Raw genomic sequence first — 25870 nt, 5'->3', positions numbered from 1 at the left:
TTAATTCACCTTTGTAACAACCACTCTTTCTTCTTTGACTGTCTTGGTTTTATAACTTTGTTTTACTTTTTGATAATGACAAAAGGGGGAGTAGTTACGCATTAATTGATAAGTTCCAAAACTGAAACCACGCCTTTTATCTCGCTTTTATCTATTATATTAAAAGTTGTTACTTTTAAGTTGTTTTACGTATTTCAAGGAGGAGACTAAGTTAGTTGAAACTGAAATAAATTTTATAAGTAAGGATAAGTTAAGAGTGCAATTTTAACTTAGCCTTATGAGACTTAGGGGGAGAGCTTGCAAACCTCTCACTCTGAAGAAAGATATGAAATTTGTTTTATTTCAAAACATCTTAATCTTATACTAAATTAAAATATCATGGATAAAACATAAAGTTCAGACTTTATGGAGTATCAATCTTAGGGGGAGCTTGCAAACCTCATAAACCTAAGAGAAACATGATAAGTTAATTTAACAACAATTGTCAATTAATACTTATGTTTGTCATCATCAAAAAGGGGGAGATTGTTGGAACAAAATTGATTTAAAAATGTTTGCCCCTAAATCTATAAAGGTTTTGATGATAACAAAGTATTAATAAACAATTGGAAGGACTAAAAATTTACTTTAAGTGCGCAGATATAAGCATCATTTAAGTCCTGAGTGGAGTTCAGAGGATGTGAATTCAGAAGTTCACAAGCGCTCAGAAGATGTTGGACTTCAGAGGTTACAACGTTCAGAGGATGAAGACTTCAGAAGTTCCTGTCTGTCTACAAGCTTCATCAAACTCTGAAGATCTCTTTGAAAGTTGTGAAGATTCCCTTTGCTAGTCAACTCTTCTACCAATGGAGAAAAGGACCTTTCAAGCCTGATCAGTTCAGCTATCTCTGTTTTGTCTGTCCTATCTTGAGAACGTGGGTCTTCAGTTTTGTTAGCTGAATAAGGAAAGTCCACTCTGCAGTAGTCAAAGTAACTGAAACTCTTTCTTAGTTTTGGATACAACCAAACTGCATCAAGACAGATTGCTTGAAGACAAAAGGTTATCAACTCCAACGGCTCCTTTTGCAACGACTCTTTTCTAGTGGTATATATACTAGAAGGATCAGCTGCAATAAAAACAATCATCAAGAATTGAACGTGCGCTGAACAAACTCTGAACTCTGTGATATACAAGCTCTGAATCTTTCTCAAGTGTTTTTGCACTTTAGCCAAATACTCTGTACTATTTGTATTTGCTCTCTTTAGGTTCATCTAAGAGCACTTGTATATTTTTATATACTTTATTGTTACGTGTGTAACTTAAGCTTGTGTGCTTAAGTGTGAGACTTAAACTTGTGTGTTTAAGTGTGAAGTCTTAAGCTTGTGTGCTTGAGCATAGTTGTGAAGTCTCTTGCTTGTGTGCTTGAGCAGGTGTAATCTTGTGTGATTATAGTGAACTCCCTTGGAAGTGCAAGGGGACTGGACTACTCTCGTTTTGTGAGAGGAACCAGTATAAACTGCTTGTGTGTTTTTCTCTCTCTCTCTTGTTATTATTTGTGTTATTTATCCGCTGCGAACGTAGTTGAGTTAAGAACTTGAAAAAGTTTTAACCTAGCTAAAACACAATTCAACCCCCCCTTCTTGTGTTTTCACACCTTCAAATCCCTACCCAATGACACTTCTACCTAGGAACTCCTAGATACGAGACCCCGTCTCACTCCCCTCAACCTTACAACCAGTAAGGATTTCAATAACAACATAATGGAGACACTCTCCTTGACAAAGATGAAGACACACTTCAATAACATCACCACCTAGCCAACGACTAAGTTCACAATTTGGAGTTGCTTAAAAGCTTCCTCCAAATACAATACTCAACTCATTACCTACAGGTTTCTGAGTGAGGACATAGTGACCATCTCACAACCCGAGTGGTTCACTTTACACCAACTCTCCTAGAGAGTGGCTTAAAGACACGAAACCCTTAAAAGACTACATCTTTGATATTCTATTTTAGCTTCAAGTTTCGGTACATAATAAGGGTTAGCAGCACCCTTTATATAGCACAGCCTCGTGGGCTTTTCACAATGCTTCAGCTCCAAGAAATCTTCTAGATGCAAAATATATATTTTTACCAAATCTTTCTTTGCATCAAATATTCCTCCCATAAATATATTTGTTGTAAATATATTTTAAAATTAAATCTTCTAATCTTCTTGAAGCACAAAGATTTATTTGAAATAAATCTTTTATATTTTCTGCAGCAATCTTCACAAGATATATTTTTGAAACAAATATTATATTTTCTAAAAGTTATTTTATTCCTTTAGAAAATAGAACTAGGGTTCAGCTGCCTTCTGAAACACATTGATCACGTGCGCCTTGTTGTATAAGAAACCACGAAATAATTCTTCAAACAGATCTTCAAAAGATTGAGTAGAAAATAATAACATCTAGCTGGCGCGCGCAGAACAGAGTCAGGTGTTGTTCCAAAGTGTAACAACATTTGTCACAACACTTGGGGTCAGCACATTTGTCTCAACACTTGGGGTCAGCACATTTGTCTCAACACTTGGCTAAAATGTTTTCGCAAAATGTAGCCAATATACAAAAACCCAACAAGGATTAGTAAAATTTAGAACTAACTAACGTTACTAACACTTTTTGTTTTGTGAGTTTTTGTTGTGTTTCAGGTTCTGACGTTGAATTTTGCAGTGAAACTGAAAAATAATTAATTTTCGGTTGATATCTCAGATTGATCCGAAATTTGGTCCACAAATCCGAAAAAAATAAAGGAACAAAACTTTCGTATCTTTGATACGAAAATTGAGGCTGAAATTGCGAAATTCCTTCGTTTAGACCACTTTTTATTTTTTTTGAATTTTCCATACATTTAAAAAAATCCCAAAAAAATTATATTTAGATTTGTTTGATTTTTAGAGATTTTAGGTGTTATTTTAATTTTTTTTTAGATTTCATTTGACTCGGTTTTTATTTTTCTCTTCATTTTATTTAGACAAAAAAAAAACCTATAAAAAAATGGGAGATTCATCGGACCAGTTGACTTATATCATAAATTGCTTGGATGCAAGAAAACAACAATCTTGCTATCAAAATTATATTCCAACTGTGATGTGTAATATTTGTTCTTCGAGTTTTCATATTAGTGATGATTGTCCTATATTTTTAGATACTTTTTGTGGTGAGACGCAATTTGTAGGTAATTTTCAAGGACAATACTATCAAGAACAAAATTCATATCCTGCTGAGCAGCCTATTTGGTCACATCCACAGTTTCAGCAAATTGATTCATTGGTGGTTGAGCCACAACCTAGTTTGGAAGAATTGATAAAGCAGATGGCTGAACAAAATAAGCAAATGGATGAATGGATGCAATCCTCTCTTCAAAGTTTAGCAGTCCAAGTTGAGCAAATAGTCTCCAATGCCCATCTAATTCAAGAGAAGAAGATGTTGCATGATGATGTACAACCTGCTGCACTCTTAGAGGTAATGCAATGTGATACAAGTGTTGATGAAACTCCAGGTGAGCCCATTGAAACAATACTTGTTTCTGTTGATGAACACAAAATAAGCAACATAAATTCAAGTGAATGCATGGAAGAGATCACACCACAAAATTCTTTCGAATCTGATATAGATGAATTATATACTTCGCTTGAAGTAGATAAATCTTTTGAAATTGTTGCTTGTGAATGCGGGGTTTGTAATGTTTCTCATGAGATCAGTGCAGCCATTTTAGGTGAAGACATTTTGATGCCGACAACCACTTGTGCAGAAATTCAAACAAATTCAATAACTCTTGAAGTTGACATAAAAAATGTGGATTTTAGTCTGAAGCAACTATTGCCCATAGCAGAAAAATTGGTGGTGGAGCCTCGGATTAAGCCACGCAACATGCAGTCATCCTTCACCATTTATGCATCTCTTCCACCTATTTTACCCGACTCACCAGTTAACTGTGGATTTTGTGATTTCCATGCTTTTGTTAATGCAGGTTCACTATATGTGCTGGCTATTCCTCCTAAGCCACCGGATTTTGTACTATTATACAAGCTCACGTGCTATTTGCTTTTTCTTGTTCCATGTGTTCGTAGTGCAGAAAGGCCTCCACCAAAACCGCCGGACATGGACTTTCCAGCTACTACAGCTTAGCTCCTCGGGTGTGTTCCTTCCTTTTCTCACTTTATGCTTATTGTTATACATTCGGACAATGTCTGTTTTAAGTGTGGGGGGAACATTTATTTATTTTATTTTTCTGTCAATTAAAAAAATAATAATAAAAAATTAATTTAGCATGCATGAAATTGTTATGAGTAGTTACATGTTTTAGGACTAGAGCAATATAGCTGTAGGTTTGGTGAAATTTTTGGAAATTCTCGTTTTCATACTTGATATGATGATCTTTGAACCTTAATGCACAATTGCTGAAAAACTTGCAAACTTAGTAGTGGCTTGATAAATCTTTAAAATACACAGTCATCAACTAAGTTGTTTGAGTATAGAATACGATAAAGAGGTATGATTAGGACTAAGTTTGGGGGAAAACTGGATTACTTTGATTGTAGGATCATGGCTAGATTAAATGATGGGATACTACACAATAAAAAAATTAAAATTTTTTTAATAAAAATAGAATAAGTTCCTGTGCCCGAAACTGGAGGAACAATAATGAATATGTTGAGTTCCTGTGCCTAAAACTGGAGGAACAAATGCTGTGTAGGGTGCTCTATTCGGAGTAACAGGTTGGACTCATTACAAGTGAGATCCCGTCAGGTGAAAATGTAGAGTAACACCTAAAGCATAACTAAAATGAACTTAAGTGGTATCCCTGCGTATAAAAATCAAAAAGCCTATGAGAACAAGAAAAGAATAGCTTCCCCTCAAGCTAAAATCTAAACTCAAACTCTGAGTTGTAGGAAAGAAAAGGTAGCTTAGTATCCTGACTGTGTAGTTTTTGAGAAGGATCATGTCATGACTCTGGTTGACAGTAATAGGCAGTACACACACACGCTTGATTATCATTGACAGTTGTTATACAGGAGTTATGCCAATCTTTGAAATACAATCCATGGTTTGAACTTGAATCTTAGAATGTGTTGATTGCTTATGACGTTGTATCATGCTTTGTTATCTCTTCAAAAAAAAAAGAGTTTTACTTGAGTCTTTAAACTTAAGTTTTGCTCAGGAGAGCAAAAGAATATAGTGTGGGGGAATTTGATCAGTGCATTTTGGTACATATTTTATGGCTTTGTACTTTGATATATATTGGAAGCTTTTCTAGCCTAATATTAACTTTTTACCATGTTTCTAAACTTTGGGTCATAATTGAGCTCTAATGTATTTCGTTGATTAATTTTCGGATTTAATTGCATATTGATCCTGCTCACTCTACAGGTCATAACTTGAGCTACGAGTATCGGATTGAAGTGTGCTAATATGCGTTAGCAAGATAAGAGAAAGAGCTACAACTTTCATGTTGAGGTCAGAAGCCAGTTCGGAGCGCAAAGGAGTCATTTATTTACTTTTTTATTCCAGACTTATAATAGTAATTAATATTGGGTTAAACATTGTTTTTCGGCCCGATTCTTTAAGAGCCCAATTTTTCTATGTAATATAAATAGCAAAACACAGCCTAGGTCAGATAATTCTGAATTTACGGAATAGAAAAGAACAGAGGCTACTTTGCTCTAATGGAAGCCTAAAAACCCTAGGTTGGTTCATTGGTGACGGAAACTCGTTTGCATATTCCTGAGGTTAGGATTCTAATAATAATTTCATTCATATGTCTATTGTTTCTTTATGTCAGTTTCATGTTTCTTTGATTATTCTATGCATGAATTCGTTTGATGCTTAATCTTCTCGAGTTTATGTTTTCATAATTATTCGAATCAATTCAACGCTTGTTTGAATTTATTCGAATAGAAACTGATATAATCTATGGCGCTTAGCAATAGGGCTGGCCAGATTTTGTTAGGATATCAGTTGCGTTGTTAGTGACGCTTGTTCACTGCCCTCGATTGGTTGAACACGTTCTTTTCTTAATCGAACGAATTTTGTAAACCTGGTAATCGCTTGTATAATCAGTTTTGCACCAGTCAAGCAAGAAACATTTGAATGAATATAATTTAGTAACCTGTGATGGATATAACAAACGAAGTTGCCTAACCAGTGGATCAATCATCCTTAATTTATCACTTTTCTATTAATTGATTTTCGTTTCTCTCTCAATTATTTTCTGAAACCACAAACCCAAAACCCCCCTTCTAATTGTGTTATTCATTGTTCTTATTTTTACTAATTATTAAATTAGAGGTTCTTGTGAGACGACCAAGGTTAACTAACTTGTTACTACTTTTCTTAATTAAAACTTATTTTGATCACGAAACGACAGTGATCACTCCTCTTTCCAGAACCTGAGGAACTTGGTTCCTCTGAGCCATCAGCTTTAGAATCCTCAGCAGTCTCATCATTCATAGCACCAAAGTTCTTTCCTTCTTCACTCTGGGGTACTACAAAGTATACCAGAGATTTTCCAACTCTTTTGGCAGAGGTTTTTACCTTTGAATATGTTCTACCATATTCAAAACCAACTCCCTCTCCACGATGTCTAATGACATTGTAAACTAAATTGGCAGCCTTGCTCTTTCCAATATTGAGGTGCACAAACTGTTGAAGAGCCATTTCCTGCTCATCAACTGGTTTGTGGCAAACAGCACAGCCTTTTTCAAGATCAGTTACTCTGTCAAGAGTTTGCTGATATAGACCTTGAAAGTGACCTTCCTGATCATTCAAGGTATTAAGTTTTTCTTGTAAAATTTTTTGCTTGCTTAATACCTTGAGATGTTTCTCAATAACTTGGTTAAGAGCAGTTATGAGTTGAGATTTAGAACAGTCAGAAAATACCTCATCAGCAACTTCTGAATCTGATTCTGGCTCATCATCTGAGTCTATATCTGAGTCTGTTGAGGCCATGAGTGCTAGATTGGCTTCTTCATCCTCTTCAACTTCCTCTTCAGATGATAGCTCTTCAAATGTAGCCATCAGACTCTTCTTCAGCTTACTTTTCAATTGTTGCTTCTTTGAATTGTACCTTTTACTCTTGTCTTTGGAAGACATTTCAGGACAGTCAGCAATGAAGTGTCCTGGCTTCTTGCAGTTGAAGCAATTCTTTTGTTCTTCCTTCTTGCCACCAGAGTTTCTTGAGCTATTACCTCTGAAGTTCTTTTTATTGAACCTGGCCCATTGCTGAAACTTGGTGAACATAGCAAACTCATCATCTCCCATCTCTTCCTCTTGACCATCTGCAGAAGATTCCTCCTCAATGTCAAGAAGCTGAGTCTTAAGAGCTTTAGAAGAAATCCTAGTTGACTGTAAGGCCACAGACTTGGACTTCTTCTTAGCTTCTAAGTCAGCATTCAGAACCATCTCATGGCTTCTGAGATTGCTTATCAGAGCCTCAAGACTCATATTCTTGAGATTTTGAGCTTCCTTGCAGTGACTTTGGGTCTCCATGCAAGAGGAAGACTTCTCAGAATCTTCTGAACATGGTCATAGGTGGTGTAACTTCTCTTCAGAACTTTGAGACCAGATACAAGAGTTTGAAACCTTGTGAACATGGTTTCAATATCTTCATCTTGTTTCATGGTGAAAAGTTCATACTGTCTTATCAAGAGACTAGCCTTAACCTCTTGAACTTTCTCATTACCATCATAAGTTGCGCACATAGAATCAAAAATAGATTTAGCAGAGGATTTGTTCTCAATCCTGACGTAATCCTCATGCCTTATAGCACCAACAACAATATCCTTTACTCTGTGATGCTTAGTATAGAGTTTTAGGTTAGCTGGTGTAAGTAACTTTCTATGCTCAATGGACAACCTTCCATGTTCATTCAAGTTTTCGAAAGTTACTCCCAACTCAACCAAATCCCATAACTCATGATCAATAGCAGTGATATTACTGTAAAGTCTTTCCTTCCACCATTCAAATAATGAAGCATCACCATTGAATACAGGGGCTTTTCTATTGCCACTGTGTTCATATGATTCATTATTCAAAGAGTCATGACCAAAGGCAGCTCCTCTACTGCTTTCACCAGCAGCACTAGCACCAGTTCTAGTACTTTCTTCTCCAGACATAATGTTTTCACAATATCTTTACTGTCTCACTGTTAAGTGAAAGTAACAGACCAGAGCTCTAGATATCAATTGAAGGTGTGAAAACACAAGAAGGGGGGGTTGGATTGTCTTTTAGCTAAGTTAAAAAATTTTCAAAGTTCTTAACTCAACTAAGTTCGCAGCGGATAAAAGCACAACAATAAACAAGATCAAGGAGAGAGAAAAGCACACAACAGATTTATACTGGTTCCTCTCACAAAACGAGAGTAGTCCGGTCCCCTTGCACTTCCAAGGGATTTCACTATAATCACACAAGATTACAAATGCTCAAGCACACAAACAAGAGACTTCACCACAATGCTCCAACACACAAGCAAGAGACTTCTCAATCTAACAAAGTAAATAAAGTTCGTTGATTGTAATACAAATGCTCTTAAGAGAACCTTTAAGATCAAATACAATGAGTATATAAAACTACAGAGTATTTGGACTAAGAGTGAAAATCACGAGTTCAGAGGTTCGGAGCTTGTATTCACAAATGAGAAATTGTTCGAGCGCGTGTTGTAATTGTTGTTGTTTGCAATCTGATTCTTCTAGTATTTATAACTGAGAAAGAGTCGTTGCAAAGATGACTGTTGTTGAAGATAACCTTTTGTCTTCATGCATCTGTCTTGATGCAGTTTGGTCGTTTCTAAAACTGAGTAAGAGTTTCAGCAACTTTGACCATGTGCAGAGAAGACTTTCCTTATTCAGCTAAGTAGTCAGACCAGTCACGTTCTCCCTTATGGACAGACAAAATGTAAGTAGCTGTTCTGATCAAGGTTGAGAGGTCATTTTCTTCATTGGTAAGAGAGTTGACCTTCAAAAACGAATCTTCACATAATCCAAGATATACATCAGAGTTTGATTAACTTCAGACTTTAACAAGTTCTGACGTCTTCATCCTCTGACGCATATAACTTCTGAAGATTCTTATCTTCTGAGTTCTTGCGAAACTCTGAGAACTTAACTTCTGAGCTTTCTTCAGAGCTTGTCTGTATCTAAGTTTTGCACACTTAAAATAAATTTTTAGTATCTCCAATTGTACATTAATACTTTGTTATCATCAAAACCTTAATAGATTTAGGGACAATGATTTTCAAATCAATTTTTTTCCAACAGTGATTAGGCTAAACATGAACGATATAAGCACACGTGAAGGAGCATACTAACTGTTGTTGAGCAATGCTACAGAGTGGTCAAAGTGTTTGATGGGTTGTTCTAATATTTGAACCGATTGAACTCATACTAACCGAGATTAAGTTTGGTGTATCGGGCGTGTTTATACAATCGTTTAGGTCTACGAGTGACAAATAACGGGTAAAAACAATAAAACATGGTGGGTTCGGTTTTCAAAATTTAAATATACCGTTAATCAAACCCGATCGAGGTTGTAAGATCACTGGTTTTTTTCTATCTTATCAAGTATTGAAACATCATTTTTTTTTTATAAAAAAAAACATTTAGACCTAAGGCTTAAAATGGACTTTATTATTGCAAATTTAAATTATGTCTCTGTCATATTATTGGTTCAGTCATGCGATGGTGTCTCCACTAACAAATTAACCTATGGCAAAAATATTTTATTAATGTGTGTGTATTGGTGCGTGCGTGTGTGTCTTTTTCTTTAAAATAATAAAATAATAATTTTTCAAGAGATTCCTTTATAATTTTCGGTTCCAAGAAAATCATAAATTAATGATTCATAGAAACTAAAAAAAATATATTACACTCTATTGGAATATGATTTATTAGTTTAAGAATACATTGAACACATTTGTTCCTCTTGTTTACATTTACTGTACTTCAAAAGTCATTATTGATTTCTAATGCATATGAACACAGTAGTTACTAATTTACGTTGAGTCTCAATGTTCGCTGCAACGTAATTCTAAGAGACATAAACTAATTTGCCTTTTTGTTTGTATGTACAATATAATTACTTAAAACTCTTTAAATTAATAATTATTAATTTATCGATAAATTAATAACTCTCTAAATTAATAAATTTCTCTAATCATAACATTATTAATTTAAAGAGTTTCTACCGTAGTTTTAACCTATCCATAGAATTTAATATAAAAAAATTCAAATAATTCTGTTGTTTTTTTTTAACGGAGGAATTTGTAATTATGTTTTTCATGTGGGTACTTACCCATGGAAAATTGACCCACCACATGAAGTGATACACATCACTTTTCAGTTATCACTAGCTGCCTGCATTTTCGCAGAACGAAGCCTATTAAATAACGTTAATAAATGTAAGACACCAGTCTCACACAACACATTCAATTCAGCCCCCAAAACCAATCTCTCTCTCTCTCTCTCTCTCCCTCTCTCTCTCTCTCTCTCTCTCTCTACCATTTCATTCTTTTTTTTTTTTTTTTTTTTTTTGGTTACTCTCTACCATTTCATTCTACTCTCCCTTCCCAACAACTACCAACAGAAAATACAAACAAACAAAAAAAAACTGAAAAAAAAATGTCTAACAAATCTCCAATTTTCCCCATATCAGACCCTCAACATTTTAGTGACTATGGTTTCGACCCACAAATCAACTATTTTCAGGTACCCTTTTTCTCATTTTCTCTATTTCAAATCTCTCTTACAAAAAATTTCAAAAAAAAATGAAAAAAGATCTTGTTTTTTTTTTTTAATTTTTAAAAACCAGGTTTTGGAAGAAGCAATGAAACACAAAAGAGAAGGTTCAAGATCCATAGATTCAATCCACTTCAAGTTACAAAAACCCATTTCAAAAGAAGAATCAAGGAACAAGTTTCACAATCAAAAATCAAAGAAGAAACGTTGGTGGAAAAATGCTCTTTTTTTCTTCAAAAGGAAATGGGTCCACCACCACCATGATGATGACAACAATGATATTCATCAAGCCCGGGCTAAAGCCTTCCGGGCTTCAATTTCTGGGCCTGTTTATTTGACAGAGAGTAGAAGTGGGTCAACTACGCCTTATAGGACTACTAGTAGGCCTTCTTCTGGGCCACTCGCCGGAACTTTGATGCCGGCGGCGATTGGTGCGGTCGATATACCTTATTTGAGTTTAAGGGAGCTTACCATGGAACAGCAACACATGCAGCAACAGAGGATGTCTACCTCTGCTATGCCTATTTATTTTGTTACTTGAATTTGTCCGAACACTTTTCGGATTAGACATGTTCTGCAACACGACATAACACTAATACTTATAATTATATTGAACTATTTAGTGTGTGTTTGTGTTGTGTCCGATGTTTATGTCGGTGCTTCGTTAATTTGAATTTGTCTTCAAATTGATGTCTTAGAAGAGTGAAATGGGGTTTTTTTTTTTGGGTTGGTTGTTATTAAGATATTATTATTATAATTTTAATCTAACTAAAAAGTGTTTGTATGATTTGATTTGATCCATTGGGGAAAAGGGTGGATTCTCCTTTTGGTGTTTGTTGGTCACTTTTTATCAAAAATAACATGCAACTCAGGTCTCGTGCGCTTGCTTTTGACCAATGTGGATCTTTAGAAAATTGAAATTAATGAGTTTATATAAAATGCTCAGATTCTTCAATCTAACGAGACATGGATCTTTAGAAAATACCTCAAAATATTACTTTTATTTTTTGTTTTAAACTCCATCATGTGATGGAATCCCGTAGTCACAAGATCCGGTTGATGTATCAACTATTAGAAATTCTAGTCATTTGCATGTGGGGTTTCTTATCGGTTAGACAAATCCTACGTTAGTTTCTTCATAATTTAGACCAACCAAAGTTAGTTAGTTATATTTATGTGTCTATGGACCTAAAAATGTGGATCAAGCTTATACTCTAATAGTGTTATACACGGTAGAAACTCTTTAAATTAATACTCGGTAAATTAATAAACTCTCTAAAATAATAAATTTGTCCGGTCCCAGCTTGGGCCAATGTAAAAAATTGAAAAATTTGATAAAATAATAAGATAATAATTTTCGGGAGATCCCTTTATAATTTTCGGTCCCAAGAAAATCATAAATTAATAATTCATAGAAACTGAAAAAAATATATTACACTATATTGAAATATGATTCAATAGTTGTCTGGTTTCCTTTAAAGTTCAAAAGCCCTTATTGATTTCCAAAACATATGAACACAGTAGTTATTAATTTACGTTGAGTCTCAAGGTTCACTGCAACGTAATTCTAAGAGGCATAGACTAATTTGCCTTTTTATTTGATATGTACAGTATAATTACTTAAAAACTCTTTAAATTAATAATTATTAATTTATTAATAAATTAATAACTCTCTAAATTAATAAATTTCTCCAATCCTAACATTATTAATTTAAACACTTTCTACTATAGTTGCTACTTGCATGTTAATCTGTTATACACAAAACGTCAAGATATTTGTCCGTTAATTGGGACCCACCCCATATTACCATACCATGAGATGGGAGCTGGTTAGAGAGGGACTGTGACACAAAGTCACAAACAAATGACCCAAACACACAAGATGGGTGAGTGAATCGATTTGCTTTAGGAGTTGGTATGGGACCCATGGACAACGTTTCGTGCCCGCGCAAAGATGAAAAAGCTGTGAAAATAGTAAATAGGGGAAAGTGTAAATTTTGAAATAAAATGTCGGGTGGAGATCCTCTCCGGTGTATTTTCACCGAAGAGTGTTTAGGGTAAATATCAGACGTTAAATAGAGATTTAACATTTTGATCAGATTAATTGACTCAAATGAGTGTTGGAATTTCACCACAGTCTATAGTTAATGCATATGATCTATTTTTTATAGGGTCATTTGCATTCAGTGCAGAGTGTAGTGAAATGGATCATCTACACTGTTGAACTAGAGAAAAAATAAAATGAAAGGAGAGAAGTGATCAGTTTGGTGAGAGTTGAGTGAGATAATATATTTTTTTAAAAAATCCACAAATCCCAAAACTTCTTGATCCTAAACTCTTAAAATTCTAGACCCTTAGAACCTTTAAAAGAACAAAAAAGAATAGCATACTTCATTGGCGTCGGTGAAAGTGGCGTCATTCCTTTTTAGATGGCTCCATTGCTAATGACGCCAACCATTCACTACAATAAAATAGGGCATTTTAGATTATTTTGTTAAAAAAAGGTAATTTAGAATAGTTTTTTTTTTTGTGACATGATTAGTTAAAAAAAAAAATCATAATTCGAAACTAATTAAACTGAGTAGTAATAATAAATTGTTAATTAGGTCAATGGTCATTGACACTAGATTTGGTAGTTCGATCTCCACCAGTAGCGGAATTAAGGGGGTGGCTGAGGTGGGCCACGACCCACCCCCACTCCGAAAAAATAATATTTTTATAAGTATAGAGTATTAGTTTAAGTGTATTATTAATGATTTTAATTTATTCTGTATATATATATATATATATATATATATATATATATATATATATATATATATATATATATATATATATATATATATATATATATATATATATATATATATATATATATTAGTACAAATATTAATGAAAATATTAGTTTAGAGTTTATTATTGATGATTGTAAGTCACTCAGTACGCATATTAGTTCAAGTGCAAGTAAGTGAAATTTTATGGTTTTTTTTGACAAAGTAATTAATTAAATTTGTTTCGATGAAAAGAAAGGAAAATAAAAGAGCACGTACCAAGTGCCTATACATTGCAACACATGTACCCTCGTTGTGAAGCAAAATAGATATTAGAGAAACATGGAAAAAAGATGAAGAGAAGCATAATTGATAATGTATCAGTTATTTTGAAGTTTGTGTTGAAGATATACAATGAAAGAGTTAAAAATAATAGAGAGAAAGAGATATGAAAAAAACTACCAATGAAATAGTAAGTTGAAGGGAAGTTAAATTTTAAATAAAATACAAAAAATTGAAAAGGATATATTTGGAATAAAAAAAAGGCTACACCAAAAGAAATGTTTTCCCTTTATTTGGAATAAAAAATATTAATGAAAATATTAGTTTAGAGTTTATTATTGATGATTCTAAGTCACTCAGTACGCATATTAGTTCAAGTGCAAGTGAAAATATTAGTTTGTAAACTATATATAAACTAATAAGCTATAAGCTCTTGAAAAAATGTTACCAATTTTTTTTTTTAAATACAAACTTATAAATTATAAGCCATAAATTTTTTAGCGGCCCACCCAGTAAATTTTTCCCGGTTCCGCCATTGATCTTCACAACTGCGGTCGAGAGAGAAATTGAACCACATGATGCAAGAACTAACCTCCGATTCAAATTAGACGTCTAATTGGCCGAATACTAATGGTGAATTTTTTTGTTTTCTTAGCAGTAATAATTAAAGGAAATATTTATTCCCAGTTCCCACACAATAATCCCATGAACGTGGAAAATCTGTATATAACATGAATGGTCAATCTCAGGCAAAAGGTCAGTCCAAATTAATTAACGGCCATAGCATGTGAGCATTGCCAATTGACATTGACAATCCAAGTAGGGTTGGTTGGTGTACCTTGCGGTGATAGACGTTATACTTAATTGTACATCCCCTCTGCAATTTTTATTTATTTACTACTGGATAGATGAATGAATATTCTTGTACATACAAAGTAGTATTATTGTTTGATGGGATTTTATATATGCAATCCAAATATATATATATCAATTAATTGTTTGTTTGTTTCTATAATAGGCATAAGGAATACGTCATATAATTAAGCATTCTCACTATCAAAGTATCAACCTCATAGTTGAATATTTTTAATGAAATTACAATTAATTTATCAATAGTAAAATTTTGAACTTAAATTCAGTTACAACACAAATGTTTAGTGTAATTTATAATTATGTGTTTCAATCAAAATTCATAATGTACATGCTAATTAAATTAGATAATTTTCTCACGCACACACACAATATAGTTGAGCCTGCTCCCCTCCATACGCGGTCCTTCTAGCCTATTTACTTAGACATATCACTTAAGTTATGAAATGAGTCAGGATCCGTTGACATCAGGTGTCAAACTTTATTTTGACACAAAATCTAATCCGTTCATTTTTTTAATCCAATGATTGTGATCAATTCACTTAAAATATCATGTGATTGTATCTTTAGTGAATTAATTCCCAACTAGTTTGGACACCCGTGCCAAGCACGGGCTAGAATTTCGTCTAAATTAGTTATTTAAAATTAATTTAACTCATCACATACGCGTAACTTCAGAGATTAATCCACTCAAGGTAACTGAGATTCATTTAAGGGGTTGACCCCTCCCAACAAATGTTTCTCTATATGCATTCGATGGGAACTGCATTCTTTTTTGAACTATAGAAAAATAACATTTAGACAAACATACAACATTTGTAGGTTTTATACTCAATATAATATTTTACTTGATTTAGAAGAGTTGAGCCAAATTTTCTAAAAATGTAGAAAAAGAGGGATGAATAATTTAAATGATAAAAAAATAAGGAATAAATGTAATAACTCATTTGATCGTCAAATTGTATTACAAAAAAACAAACACTAAGACCAAAAATAAAGAAACAAACATTATTATACATTATTAAAAATATCATGATAAACTATATTAGTGGTCTCACTACACACTTGATTTACTTCATCTAATATCAATATCTTCTTTGATGTGACTCTAGACAAAGCGAGTATAATTATCAATGAGTGATTATTGGTTTAGGAAGATATATGATTTTAAGCTTGGAATAAGAATTTTATCACCCACATTTTTCCAGTAATGACGATTGCACCAATACAATGTTTTCCAATAACATCAATGATTAATCTAGTCTCATTGCACAACTCTACGGCCCGGTCAATATTTATGATCAACATCACCAGAAATTCAACTTTAAATATCAATTTGTGATTTAGAATGTCAAAACACTTAATATCATTTAAGAATTCGGGTTTGAACCATTCCTTCTGTATCTCGTTATATTCATTTGATCTACAAACTGAAACATAGCTAATATATTCTTGCTCACTTCTAGGGACCAACAATAAAAGATACTCATTAACATGTTCGACTGCATACAAAGTTGGGGCAAGTATACCACGTTGTTTAAAAAAATTGGATTTCTTCATACTTTAAAAAAAATTTGGATATGCAAAATCAATAACACTGTGTTTGGACGTCAAGAGAAATAGAAAAGAAAGAAATAGGAAAGAGAGAATTATAAAAGAGAGAAATAACAAAGAAATATAGTAGAAATTGCATGTTGTTTGGATGAATAGAAATACAGAAGAAGGAAGTGGCAAAATTAATTTTTACCTTTTTAATAAGTTTAAAAATAAAAGAACAAAAATAGCAAATGACAAATTTATCCTTTTGTTTTTTTTAAAAAATATTACTGATTAAATGTTATAAAATTATTACCTTAGAAAAAATAAATTTGAAATAAATTAACCAATAAAATTGTTATTATCCCCGTTTTTTTTAGAAAATTTATTATTCAATTTTTTTTTTATAATAACTAATTATCAGGTTATTATGTTTACTTTATTAGTATTTTTTTAAGGGGTTTATTTTATTAGTATTATTAACTTACAGTAACGTCAAAAAATTTATCCAAATTGATAATTAGATTAGCATTCATCACAACATGTCAACATCACGTCAAAAAAAATTTCTAAGAGGGAGCAAGTTGATACATGGGTATAATTGGAAAACCCAAAATATACATCCCTCAAAGCCAAAATTTCGCCTGTTAAGTAGGGATTTGGATTCTGTGCAGTTGACTGCACGCAGTCAGTAAATCTGGATCGTCCGATCAAGATTAGACGGCTCAGATTTTAAGATCAGATTTTAATTATAAAATCTGATCTTAAACTTTGGACTATCTGATCTTGATTAGACGGACTGAAAGTGGCCGACTGCACTGCAGTCACTAAATTTCTAACTGCACTGAACCCAAATCCATTGAGGAGAGAACTTTTTTTGGTAGGACCCATGTCACAAAATTTCTTTCTATCCTCATTTATTTCTATGCTCTTCCAAACTGCAGAAATATATATTTTTATGCTATTTCTCTTTTTGTTATTTCTCTCTTTACTAAATCTACTCAAACAAACATTGTGTAAGAGAGCGCAAGAATATTCAAACTAATTTTCCACCCTCATCTGTCGACCTATTTCCATTACCGATTGAAAGAATCCATTCGACAAATATTTTTATTTCAATTTGCTTAGCATGAACAGTCGAAGCGCTTAAATGCACATTTGTTGTAAGCTTCAAAATTTTGCAATGATCTCATAACTTGGACGAATTGATGGCGGCTGCCATTATGTCCCGTCTACATCCTTTCCTAGTAACCGGTAAAATCTGTCTAAAATCACCCCCAAAACAACTGATATACCACTAAAGGGTTTATTGCTATTGTCAACAGCGTTGCAAGACATAATATCACGTAATGACTTGCCAAAAGCCTCAAAGCACCAACGATTTATCATAGGTGCTTCGTCCCAAATGATCAACTTGGTTTTTCTGAACAAATCAACCTTGTCGCTCTTTTTATCAAAATTACATATTGATGTCACATTAAATTGCAGTGGAATTTCGAACGATTAATGCGTTGTATGACGACCTGTAGTAATACAGATGCTATGCCACCAGAAGTTGCATACACAATGACATGACATCCAAACAAAAGGAAAAAGAAAACTTTGAAATAAAAATGATTGCTTGCAAGTAAGTGAAATTCTATGGTTTCCTTTGACAAAGTAATTAATTAAATTTGTTTCGATGAAAAGAAAGGAAAATAAAAGAGCACGTACCAAGTGCCTATACATTGCAACGCATGTACCCTCGTTGTGAAGCAAAATAGATATTAGAGAAACATGTAAAAAAGATGAAGAGAAGCATAATTGATAATGTATCAGTTATTTTGAAGTTTGTGTTGAAGATATAGAATGAAAGGGTTAAAAATAATAGAGAGAAAGAGATATGAAAAAAACTACCAATGAAATAGTAAGTTGAAGGGAAGTTAAATTTTAAATAAAATACAAAAAAATTGAAAAGGGTATATTTGGAATAAAAAAAGGCTACACCAAAATAAATGTTTTCCCTTTATTATTGTTATAAATTATAGATAAAAACAAAATTTATTTAAATAATTTAGTACGATACAATAATTTGAAATGCAATACAACACACAAGCAACATAATTAGTACGATACAAATAATTGTTGGGATTTTGATAATTGTTGGGATGATTAGAAGAATTTTGGGTGTTCAAGTGATTATTGGGATCCATTTCACTAAAAAAAGACTAATACTTCAAGATTAACACTAATAGGAAGATAATAATAAGATTAAGATTAAGATTAATATACTTCTTCAAAAAAATAATAAGATTAATATAGTGAAAAAATTCGTTTTTTTTTTTCTGTGACCAAATCAAATGAACCAAGTCTCTATTTATAGACAAAAAAATATGAATTTTGGCAAAAAAATAAAAAAATAAAAAAATAAAAAAATATTTTGCGATAGAATAATTGAGTTCAAAGTATTATTGTGATAAAATTTCGCCCAGCCAATCAGATTATAACACGTGTCCCATTCAATCTTTTCTCTCTCCGTTCGTTTGCTCCTCACTCTCCCTTCCGCACGTGTACCGCACACGCCAGTTTTCAACCACAAAAAACTCGCCGCGTGTCCTGTAACACCCAAACCCATTATTTACTAAAATTCTACCATGATAAATCTTTTTCAAAATACGCGGCGGAAAATCAAAGTTTATTATTATAAAAGTCATGGTTCGAGCATTACACTCTTCAATCAAAATAATACTAATGTAGTTAATTAGTAAAAATGCTTGTTTATACAAATTTTTGAATCAAATAATATATTTATTGATTACACAAAACAACCTAGACAATAGACTTTATATACAATATAAAACCCTTTTTCCCGTGTCACAATCAGAGCGGAGCTTCACCGACGACTCGACATCGATAACCACAAAACCTGTGAATCTGGACCCCCAACGGTCCAGCACATAACACATAAAAGAGAGTTAGACAACATACTCAAAAATATACAAGTGTAAGTAAATTATACTTAAACACTTCATCAACATTCATGCATATTCATATATATATATCATGCATATACTTCATTAATCTCATTTAATTATAAATTACAAGAAGTTATATCAAATATCAAACATAATCCTCAAGAACTTGAAGCCAATTACATTTATAATCATCGGACAATCAACACATACAACAAGTCTAACACACATAGATAATTATCACGTATTCCAAATATATGTGTCACATATCAAATATCAAATAATGTACACATATCCTAATGCAATCTAATGCCACAATCTTCATGCTATGTCCCCTAGACATATCTAATGCATGTGGTACCATCGTCTTTATTAGAGTATCTCACCTCTAATATTCGTCTTTATCGGATAAATATAATCCGATATCCGTCTTTATTGGAATATCCAATATACATCAACAATTCATGAATGCATGTATGTAATTCATGAATTCACACTCACACAATTAGCATTTTTCTCGTCATTTATAATGTGAAACACTATCCGACATTTCGTCTTTATCAAGAGAACACTATACCTTAATATACGTCTTTATCGAATAACATAATTCGATATACTTCTTTATTAGAATAACATACTCTAATATCCTTCTTTATTAAGTTGATTAACACCTTAATATACTTCTTTGATATTTAAACAAACATCATCAACAATTCATTATCACACATAATACATTTACTCACATTTTAACACAATACTAATAATATAAGTCAATTGTATTAAACATACATTATCTCACAAAACAAACTCCGGAATCGGAATCTACGCTAAAAATCGAGTAAAATAGGTTTCGGGTACATAAACCGTCAAAAGTCAACGGTCAACCAAAGGTCAACGCAGGAATTGACTGAGCTGAGCCAGGCTCGGAAAATGCAGAATCAGGCGCAAGGACCTGCAAGCTCCCCAGAAAAGCTACGCCAGGCTCGGAAAAAGCTGAGCCAGGCGCAGGACGCAGAGTGATTTTCGAGTTTTCCTGAGCAAAGACCAAATAATCACTTATTTTCACATATAAGCACTTATTATGACCCAAAAACACACATACATCATTTACCACATTTATATATGATCAAAAACACTTAAGAACAACTTGTTACCATCTATAATCATTTATTTTATGATTCAAGACTCATTTTTACAAAAACTCAAAATCTACTCATAAATCTCATTTTTCATGTTATAAATCCCAAATAAGTTTATCTTCATGTACATAACACATATATAAACATAAAAGGACGGATTGATTCTCAGATCTACATCAAATACATCGAAAAAGTAATGATTTATCATTTTTACTCAAAAACTCATAAACCACAAAGTTCTTGATCAAACATCTACAAATTCCCAATTTTAACCCACAAAATCGTTCATACTACATGATACAAGTATATTAAACATGTTATGAACATTCTCTATCATTTTCTTTAAGAAAATCACCCAAAAACCCAAACGAAAATGGGGTGGAGAAAGTTCGGGTACGGAGAAATCGACATTCTCCCCTTTCTCGTATCACCCACGAATATGAAATCTACTCTCTTACCTTAATCCGACGAAAGCTCGATGATTGCTCCTTGAATATCTCCTTCAAGCCTTTGCCCTAGCTCTCCTCTTGCTCTCCCTTCTCTCTACTTCTCCAAGAACAACAAAAAGTGAGACTTTCTCTCACTACAAGGGCTAAATAGCGCCCCCTAGCTCACAAGGCCCAATGGGCCTCAAGCCCAATAGCTTGGCCCAACTCGCGTAAACTCTCACTAACTCGCGCGTTAACTAAAACTCTCGATGAATAACTTAAAGTTACTATCTTACTTAAAAGCTACGTCACCAAATAAATAAACACTTACATAGTGAATAATAAATTTGGGTCGTTACATGTCCCCTCCGTCAGTGTTCAACATAGTTGAAAATTTTCAACTCTTCCCTCCTCCACATCATCTTCAACATACCTCCTCCAATCATTCAACACTCTCAACACCCCATTCAACTCTCCATTAAACTCCCATTGCACATGGTCTTATAGATTCTCCATTCAACTCCTCCAAGACAAATATATATAGTATAGATTACTTATTTTTTTCTCAATCAAATCTCTAATTCACCCTTAAAAAAAACCCTAATTCAAAGTGATCATCACTCTCTTTGTTATTTTTTTCTTCATACGTTTGTGTAGAAGAGGCATCAACATATGTAATAATTATAATAGACCTCATTGTTGAATGTAATTCATCATTCCATCAACAGATTCATAAACAAATGCAAAGAAGGATCAGTACTAATGTTTCCAACGTTTCTCAGAAAAAGAAATCTCCAACGTTTCTCTAATGTTTTCAATCTCTGTGAGAGTCCTAATTTCATTTCCCATATGAACCATCTGTTTCCTTTCCCATAAAATTAAAATCCGGCAATTCCATAAATAAGCATATTGTCACAATCTCTTTGTAACAAATTTAAGAAGATAAAGATCGCCAGAATGAAAAACAGCTATACTACTTTGCAATCCAAAAATAAAGATAGAATGTTTTGGGACATAAAAAAGAGAGTGATTATCACGTTGAATTAGGGATTTTTTTTTTAGGACTGTGAATTAGAGATTTGGTTGAGAAAAAACATGTTATTGGAAATTAATTCACTAAAGGTACAATCACATGATATTTTAAGTGAATTGCTTACGACCATTAGATTAAAAAGAATGCACGGATTAAATTTGGTGTCAAAATAAAATTTGACATCCCGCTGTTGGATGGGTTTTAACATAGCGAGGTCCATTCTAGGTCAAATACTTTATAGTTAATAAAATAAAAATTAGGTCATGCTAAACAGTATTTTCAGGGCACTTGTTAAACATAATAAAAAAATGAAATAAAAGATATAATTAATGTTAATAAAATAACTTCACATGATTCGGTTACTTTGGATGTTGTTGAAGACTTTATTTGACACAAACAGGTTCCCTTGAAGGTTTTCATCTTTGCATGGCGACTCTTGTGAGAAGGTTGCCAACGAAAATAAACTTGGTTACTCAAGGTATCATATCACCGGAAGCTCACTTTTGCATATCTGGATGCGAATGCGTCGAATCGGCTCAACACTTATTTCTCTCATGCAACACTTTTGGTTCTCTTTGGTCGCTAGTTCGGGTTTGGATTGGCTTTTCGTCTTTAGACTCTCGGAATCTATCTGATCACTATGTTTAGTTTATTTATTCAGCAGACGGTCCTCAGGCGCAACGGTCCTTTATGCAATTCATATGGCTTGTTTGCGCCTGAGTTATGTGGAATGAAAGAAACCATAAATTATTAACTAAGCAAACTCCTTACATCAAATGTTGGGTAATGTCAAACTTTTCTCTTATTGATGGTTGAAGACGACGGATATTAATCTAATTTCAAACTACCATATTCGGTGGTCGAGTCCATTGTTCTGTTTGGGTGTCGACTAATTTTGCTTTTCATGGTATTTCTTTGATTGATTCTCCTGTAAACTATCGTAGTTTATCTCGATACACCTTGTGCTGAAGAGACTACTCGATTGATTTTATATATATTCCATTTTTATTAGTAAAAAAAAATGCACAAATTTTTAAATATAATTTTCTTATTAATTTGTTTAATTATTGCCCCAGCCGTACATTCCTTACCATTTCCAATAAAAGTATAGAATACCCAACACAAACATACGACATTTAATATACTTTTTGTTATCCTCATTTAGATGTAATGCATTTTGTGTATGTTTGGTTTCAATTCGGGAGCGGTCAGAATTGATTCTAGACATGTAGAATTGATTCTGGCTTATTTGATTTTTCTAAAGTTGAATTGACTCTGCCTCTAGAATTGATTCTACTTGAAGCTAGAAATTGTAGATTCTGATTCTAGAATAGATTTTTACACTCAAATTTTTTGTTCAGCTCACTTTTACATAGATATATCCAAACATAAATCAAATTTATCAATCTCAATTCTATCAAAATCAATTATGTCAAACTCAATTTTGTCAAAATCAATTATGTCCACCGCTGAACCAAAAACATACTTACGGTTTATCAATTCATTCTTGCAGTGTAGCGTCATCAATTTAAATTTAAAATTTTGAAGGATAAAATAAATTTTCAACATACCATGACACAGTGGCGAGTATACCGCCGGGCATGCCTGGCACGTGCCTGGGCTGCCCTTCTTATATATATATTTTTTTTTTTAAATGAAAACAAAAACAGAAAAAGGAAGAGTTAGAATTTGCTTTCTCTTTCTCGATCCCTCTCTCTCAAAATCGCTGTTCCTCTCTCACCCACCGCCACCGGCCGCCGCTCTCAATCCCTCTCTCACTGCTCTCAATCTCTCTCCCTCACCTCGCCGTAACGCCGTTCAATCTTCCGCCGCAGCCGCACCACTGCTCAGCTCACCGCGCCGCACCGCACTCACTCTTTCTCTTCGTCTCGTTTCAGGTAAGCAAACTAACATACTGCAATTAATTTTTAACAACCTAACCTTCTCAATCTAGAATCTTTGTTTGATGATTTGGTGTTGTTTTGAATTTTAAATTTATTAAGCTGTTTTGATTGTTAAGTGATTATATAAATAAGCTGTTTTGGTTATATAAATAAGTAGTTTTGGTTGGTTCTGCAATAGTGTTTTTGTTCTAAAATAGTGAGAATGAAGGGTTTTTGTTCTAAAAACTATTTGATTTCATGATGCCTCTTGTTGTAAACTAACTTGGTGATTTTCTACTTTGTGATATTATTGTCATCGTAACTGCAACTAAAACTTTGTTTAATTGTGGACATTTGTGTTGTGTTCACTTTGATGGATCAAAATCACCTTTGTTGATGAAGCACTTTCTTTCTTTTATAAGCTGATGACAAACCTTGTATTCTTGATCAGTTTGATCTTATACACAATATTAAATAAGAATAAGATAGTCTTGTGATATTTGTATTCAGTTTGAAATGTAGTCTCGTTGATCAGATATCAGTTTCTTTCTCACAGTTGTTTGTTATGGATTTCTTTCATTAGGGGAAATTACATTATATTATGTTGATTTCATAATTGACCAAGCCTTACAATAGGCATACTACAAGTGTATATTGTGAAGAATATTTTCTTTTGCATAAAAAGAGAAGTACTAATGTAATTTAAATATGTTTTTGAATTGCAGAAACAACTTTGTCTTTTAAATATTATTGTATCTAGAAATTTGGTTGATAAAATTCCCTCCAAAATTTTGCCTAGGCTCTCTAATATTACTGGAATCGCCACTGCCATGACATGACTTTTGTTTGAAGATCATAGTATAAAAAATGTTTGTAACGTTATTTATTGCTCTATCTATTTAACCGGCTGAGACAATGCCGGACTACAGGCAGAGTCGTTGTCTACTTGTCTATTGTTGATGGTGGACAGTCGCTGTCACTACACTGTTATTTACCGTAGGCGCATTGCCATCCGCCGAGCACGGGTGATTAAGATTACTTTCTCCGGACACAATTACAAGCAAAATTTATTTTTTAGATTCATTGAAAAAGTAATGTATTTAGTCAATAATATAGACCAAATATATTATTTTTTCAATAAATCTAAAAAGTGAATTTTGTTTATAATTATGTCCGGAGGAAGTATACTTTTTTTTTTTTGACAAGAGAAAACTTAATTCATTTCATTTAACAAAAGATGATCAATACAACGAGGAATCAACTCGAAAATACGGCGACTAGTCATGGAATAGGCCGCTCTAGCTAGGGAGTGAGCAACCATATTCGCTTGTCGCTTTACAAACTTTACCTCAAAGTTAGGATTCGACACTAATAGCGACTTAATATATGAAATCAACATACTAAATTCAGAAATTCCTACTTGACTAGAAGAGATAGCATCAACTACAATTTTAGAGTCACTTTCAAATATGACATGAGAGAAGCCTCTTTGTATCATTTCACTCATTGCTTCCTTGATGGCCATGGCTTCTCCCTCCATTGTATTGAGTTTTGCTTGCATGATATTGGTTCCTGCGAGTAAGAATCGCCCTCTTTGGTCTCTAGCACACCATCCCCAACCTGTTGCCGCTTGTGTCTCGAAGAAGCTTGCGTCAGCGTTACATTTCACATAGCCCAAAGGTGGTGGCTGCCACTGCTGTTCTGCTGATCTGTCATGTAGCAGCTGCTGTTCTTGCTGTTGTTGGTCGCCAAGAAGGCCTTGAACCGTCGCCCATTCATGCCAAAAGTGTGCCGCTTGCATACCGATTTGTTGAGCACTTAATTTGCTGTTATTCCACACACAATTGTTGCGATTTTGCCATAAACACCAAAGTATGACTGCTACTTTTCCAGCCACTTGATTGTTCTCATTCCTGCAAATATCAAAAATTAAAGCACTTATATTATGGAAACTGTTCACTCGGGGTTGTATGACATGATTCAGCCCCATATGGTTCCAAGCTTCCATGCTTCCTACACAATCAAAGAATATGTGTCGCTCCTCTTCCGGAACCGCTTGACAAAACAGACATTCTATCGGGCAATTGACATGACGATTCCTCAGCCGCGTTCGGGTCGGTAAACAGTCCTTACAAATCCTCCATAACAAATGCTTAACTTTTGGTGGAGCTTGAATTTTCCATAAACTACCCCACCCATCTCTCTTTGCTCTCAGCCTATTCA

At 33.4% G+C, this 25870-nt stretch overlaps 1 protein-coding gene across 1 annotated transcript; it reads left to right on the top strand.

The window, feature by feature from the left end:
• The first annotated feature begins 10439 nt into the window (after positions 1-10439).
• Positions 10440-11651, top strand: LOC123883510. Its single transcript, XM_045932339.1, has 2 exons — positions 10440-10724; positions 10828-11651. The coding sequence occupies exons 1-2, from the start codon at positions 10638-10640 to the stop codon at positions 11293-11295; spliced, it is 555 nt and encodes a 184-aa protein (XP_045788295.1). The 5' UTR covers positions 10440-10637; the 3' UTR covers positions 11296-11651.
• The last annotated feature ends 14219 nt before the right edge of the window (positions 11652-25870 follow it).

The sequence above is a fragment of the Trifolium pratense genome, linkage group LG5, assembly GCF_020283565.1.
Source record: "Trifolium pratense cultivar HEN17-A07 linkage group LG5, ARS_RC_1.1, whole genome shotgun sequence".
Classification (NCBI taxonomy): domain Eukaryota; kingdom Viridiplantae; phylum Streptophyta; class Magnoliopsida; order Fabales; family Fabaceae; genus Trifolium; species Trifolium pratense.
The sequence above is the reverse complement of the archived record's forward strand: the minus strand, read 5'-3'. Positions and strand labels throughout refer to the sequence as shown.

Excerpts from the sequence above, each read along its gene's own strand:
- LOC123883510 (XM_045932339.1), top strand. The coding sequence starts at position 10,638 with ATGTCTAACAAATCTCCAATTTTCCCCATATCAGACCCTCAACATTTT. Across the intron at positions 10,725-10,827 it reads CACAAATCAACTATTTTCAG|GTTTTGGAAGAAGCAATGAA; the intron begins GTACCCTTTTTC and ends TTTAAAAACCAG.